This window comes from Notolabrus celidotus, chromosome 2 (genome assembly GCF_009762535.1).
Source record: "Notolabrus celidotus isolate fNotCel1 chromosome 2, fNotCel1.pri, whole genome shotgun sequence".
Taxonomy (NCBI): domain Eukaryota; kingdom Metazoa; phylum Chordata; class Actinopteri; order Labriformes; family Labridae; genus Notolabrus; species Notolabrus celidotus.
This window is the reverse complement of record NC_048273.1, coordinates 57,203-62,202: the sequence shown is the minus strand read 5'-3', so window position 1 is coordinate 62,202 and position 5,000 is coordinate 57,203. Positions and strand designations below refer to the sequence as shown.

Sequence of the window (5,000 nt, the reverse complement as noted above, 5' to 3'; positions counted from 1 at the left end):
CCGTGTGTGTGTGTGTGTGTGTGTGTGTGTTACTGTGTGTGTGTGTGTGTGTGTGTGTGTGTTACTGTGTGTGTGTGTGTGTTACTGTGTGTGTGTGTGTGTTACTGTGTGTGTGTGTGTGTTACTGTGTGTGTGTGTTACTGTGTGTGTGTGTGTGTGTGTGTGTGTGTGTGTGTTACCGTGTGTGTGTGTGTGTGTTACTGTGTGTGTGTGTGTGTGTGTGTGTGTGTGTGTGTGTGTGTGTTACTGAGTGTGTGTGTGTGTGTGTGTTACTGTGTGTGTGTGTGTGTGTGTGTTACTGTGTGTGTGTGTGTGTGTTACTGTGTGTGTGTGTTACTGTGTGTGTGTGTGTGTGTGTGTTACTGTGTGTGTGTGTGTGTGTGTGTGTGTGTGTGTGTTACCTTGTGTGTGTGTGTGTGTGTCTTACTGTGTGTGTGTGTGTGTGTGTCTGTGTGTCTGTGTTACCGTGTGTGTGTGTGTGTGTGTGTGTGTGTTACTGTTTGTGTGTGTGTGTGTGTGTGAGTGAGTGTTACTGAGTGTGTGTGTGTGTGTGTGTTCCCGTGTGTGTGTGTGTGTGTGTGTGTGTGTGCTCCCGTGTGTGTGTGTGTGTGTGTGTGTGTGTGCTCCCGTGTGTGTGTGTGTGTGTGTGTGTGTTCCCGTGTGTGTGTGTGTGTGTGTGTGTATCTGTGTAAATGTGTGCTTCCTGGCCTCTGACCTCTGACACATGATTGGTGGATAATAAAGTGACATCATCAGCAGTTTAACTATGGGCTGTAGTCCATCTGTCGCCTTGGTGTCAGCTGTCTGCTGTTTCTCTGTTTGACTTCGGATCATCATCGGATGTTTCAGATAAGTCAGCTCAAAGTTATTTAGTATTAAACTAGATTATCTGTTTTAACATTTGTTATTATTTGTATTTAATATTTGTTTGGCCTTTTGCGATGTTGATCTTTATGAAGCACAAACAAACATTTCAAAAGAAGTTCACAGTTTGAAAAGAGACAAAGATTTCAGAGACTGAATGAAAATGTTTTCCTCGTTAGCTTCACTCTCAGTGATCACATGCCCCTCTGACCTTTGACCCCTCCCATGTGTGGAGTAATTGACCAATAATACGTCACCAGAGAAGGTCAAAACGACACACATACATAAACACGCACGCATACATGCACACGCACACACAAACTGAGGTGTTCCTCATGAAGCTGCTCATGAAGTTTCATTGGAGTGGGGTCAAAGGTCGGGTCCACCTTATTGTTATTTCTGTTCTGGTTATAGGGTCACTCAGCAAAGTGTCAGCTGGAAGACTTTAAATAAAGTTTGATGATTCAAAGTCACACAAACATCAACAGGGTCATCAGTCTGAGATCTAAAATATATTCAGACTATGATCTAAAATAAAAAACACTGATGTTCTTAATAAATGACAACAAATCACAAAAAACACTCTCATCAGAAAAACCACCACCAGGGAACTGGTCCAGACCGGTACCCTTTAAACTGGACTGTTGGTCCTCTGGAGCCACCGTATAAAACTCTTACTGGGTCATCAAAACACTGACAACAAGAAATACCCCGCTAGAACTCACTCACTCTAAGTGCTCCATTAGAACACATTAGAACACATTAGAACACATTAGAACACTCTTTAATGTGCTCCATTAGAACACATTAGATCACATTAGAACACTCTTTAATGTGCTCCATTAGAACACATTAGAACACACTTTAATGTGCTCCATTAGAACACATTAGAACACATTAGAACACTCTTTAATGTGCTCCATTAGAACACATTAGAACACATTAGAACACTCTTTAATGTGCTCCATTAGAACACATTAGAACACTCTTTAATGTGCTCCATTAGAACACATTAGAACACTCTTGAGTGTGCTCCATTAGAACACATTAGAACACATTAGAACACTCTTTAATGTGCTCCATTAGAACACATTAGAACACTCTTTAATGTGCCCCATTAGAACACATTAGAACACATTAGAACACTCTTTAATGTGCTCCATTAGAACACATTAGAACACTCTTTAATGTGCTCCATTAGAACACATTAGAACACATTAGAACACATTAGAACACTCTTTAATGTGCTCCATTAGAACACATTAGAACACATTAGAACACTCTTTAATGTGCTCCATTAGAACACATTAGAACACTCTTGAATGTGCTCCATTAGAACACATTAGAACACTCTTTAATGTGCTCCATTAGAACACATTAGAACACTCTTGAGTGTGCTCCATTAGAACACATTAGAACACTCTTTAATGTGCTCCATTAGAACACATTAGAACACTCTTGAGTGTGCTCCATTAGAACACATTAGAACACTCTTTAATGTGCTCCATTAGAACACATTAGAACACTCTTGAGTGTGCTCCATTAGAACACATTAGAACACTCTTTAATGAGCTCCATTAGAACACATTAGAACACTCTTTAATGTGCTCCATTAGAACACATTAGAACACTCTTTAATGTGCTCCATTAGAACACATTAGAACACATTAGAACACTCTTGAGTGTGCTCCATTAGAACACATTAGAACACTCTTTAATGTGCTCCATTAGAACACATTAGAACACTCTTTAATGTGCTCCATTAGAACACATTAGAACACTCTTTAATGTGCTCCATTAGAACACATTAGAACACTCTTGAGTGTGCTCCATTAGAACACATTAGAACACTCTTTAATGTGCTCCATTAGAACACATTAGAACACTCTTTAATGTGCTCCATTAGAACACATTAGAACACTCTTTAATGTGCTCCATTAGAACACATTAGAACACATTAGAACACTCTTTAATGTGCTCCATTAGAACACATTAGAACACATTAGAACACTCTTTAATGTGCTCCATTAGAACACATTAGAACACTCTTTAATGTGCTCCATTAGAACACATTAGAACACTCTTGAGTGTGCTCCATTAGAACACATTAGAACACTCTTTAATGTGCTCCATTAGAACACATTAGAACACTCTTTAATGTGCTCCATTAGAACACATTAGAACACTCTTTAATGTGCTCCATTAGAACACATTAGAACACTCTTGAGTGTGCTCCATTAGAACACATTAGAACACTCTTTAATGAGCTCCATTAGAACACATTAGAACACTCTTTAATGTGCTCCATTAGAACACATTAGAACACTCTTTAATGTGCTCCATTAGAACACATTAGAACACATTAGAACACTCTTTAATGTGCTCCATTAGAACACATTAGAACACTCTTTAATGTGCTCCATTAGAACACATTAGAACACTCTTGAGTGTGCTCCATTAGAACACATTAGAACACTCTTTAATGTGCTCCATTAGAACACATTAGAACACTCTTTAATGTGCTCCATTAGAACACATTAGAACACTCTTGAGTGTGCTCCATTAGAACACATTAGAACACTCTTTAATGTGCTCCATTAGAACACATTAGAACACTCTTTAATGTGCTCCATTAGAACACATTAGAACACTCTTGAGTGTGCTCCATTAGAACACATTAGAACACATTAGAACACTCTTTAATGTGCTCCATTAGAACACATTAGAACACTCTTTAATGTGCTCCATTAGAACACATTAGAACACTCTTTAATGTGCTCCATTAGAACACATTAGAACACTCTTGAGTGTGCTCCATTAGAACACATTAGAACACATTAGAACACTCTTTAATGTGCTCCATTAGAACACATTAGAACACTCTTTAATGTGCTCCATTAGAACACATTAGAACACATTAGAACACTCTTTAATGTGCTCCATTAGAACACATTAGAACACTCTTTAATGTGCTCCATTAGAACACATTAGAACACTCTTTAATGTGCTCCATTAGAACACATTAGAACACTCTTGAGTGTGCTCCATTAGAACACATTAGAACACTCTTTAATGTGCTCCATTAGAACACATTAGAACACTCTTTAATGTGCCCCATTAGAACACATTAGAACACTCTTTAATGTGCTCCATTAGAACACATTAGAACACTCTTTAATGTGCTCCATTAGAACACATTAGAACACTCTTGAGTGTGCTCCATTAGAACACATTAGAACACTCTTTAATGTGCTCCATTAGAACACATTAGAACACTCTTGAGTGTGCTCCATTAGAACACATTAGAACACTCTTTAATGTGCTCCATTAGAACACATTAGAACACTCTTGAGTGTGCTCCATTAGAACACATTAGAACACTCTTGAGTGTGCTCCCACACAAACAGAACGTTGCAGCCTGAATTGAGTTTGATGCAATGTATGAACGGGAAGGGAACGCCGTACTCACTCACCCAGGTCGAACGGTCTCCAACGTTAATCAGGTCCGATCCCGGTCCGATCCTGGTCCGACCCTGGTCCAACCCCGGTCCTAACCCGGTCCGACCCCGGTCCGATCCCAGTCCGATCCCGGTCCAACCCCGGTCCAACCCTGGTCCTATCCCGGTCCGACCCCGGTCCTGGAGAAAACTCCGCTCTCTGCAGTGGAGGAAGAAGGGTCTGCTCCTCCTCTCGGTGGAACTGAAGAAAAGTCCCGCCCGCTCTCAGTCATGGCCGTGAAGGACGGTCCAGGACCAAAGCTGGAAGGCACAGCTGGAGGGAAACCTCGGGTGTCCAATAAAATGAATAATTTAACATTTTATATACAGAGAAGAGAGAGCAGAAATTAAAGGGTTATCATTTTTTACGTTAAAAACTTCTTGATGTTTAAAAAAGTTTAATCTCTTTGTGTCCAGCAGGGGGAGAACTACGAGTCATCGGTCTCTCAGGAGAAAAAAGACTCCGATGATCCGATCAGTATTAAGGTCTGACTCAACTACTGAACCAGGTTTTAATCAGAACCAAGTTTTAATCTGAATCAGGTTTTAATCTGAACCAGGTGTTAATCTGAACCAGGTGTTAATCTGAATCAGGTGTTAATCTGAACCAGGTGTTAATCTGAATCAGGTTTTAATCTG

General features: G+C 40.0%; 1 protein-coding gene across 2 annotated transcripts in view; it reads left to right on the top strand.

The window, feature by feature from the left end:
* The window catches only part of LOC117831828 (ankyrin repeat domain-containing protein 1-like), a 13,157-nt gene that overhangs the window by 2,074 nt on the left and 6,083 nt on the right, over positions 1–5,000 (top strand). Inside the window, exon 3 of one of the 2 annotated variants that reach the window (XM_034710719.1) lies at positions 4,782–4,847. In XM_034710719.1, the coding sequence (XP_034566610.1) occupies positions 4,782–4,847 (66 nt within the window). Of the gene's footprint in view, positions 1–4,778; positions 4,848–5,000 lie in introns of both variants that reach the window. The other variant, XM_034710714.1, reaches the window with a different exon arrangement.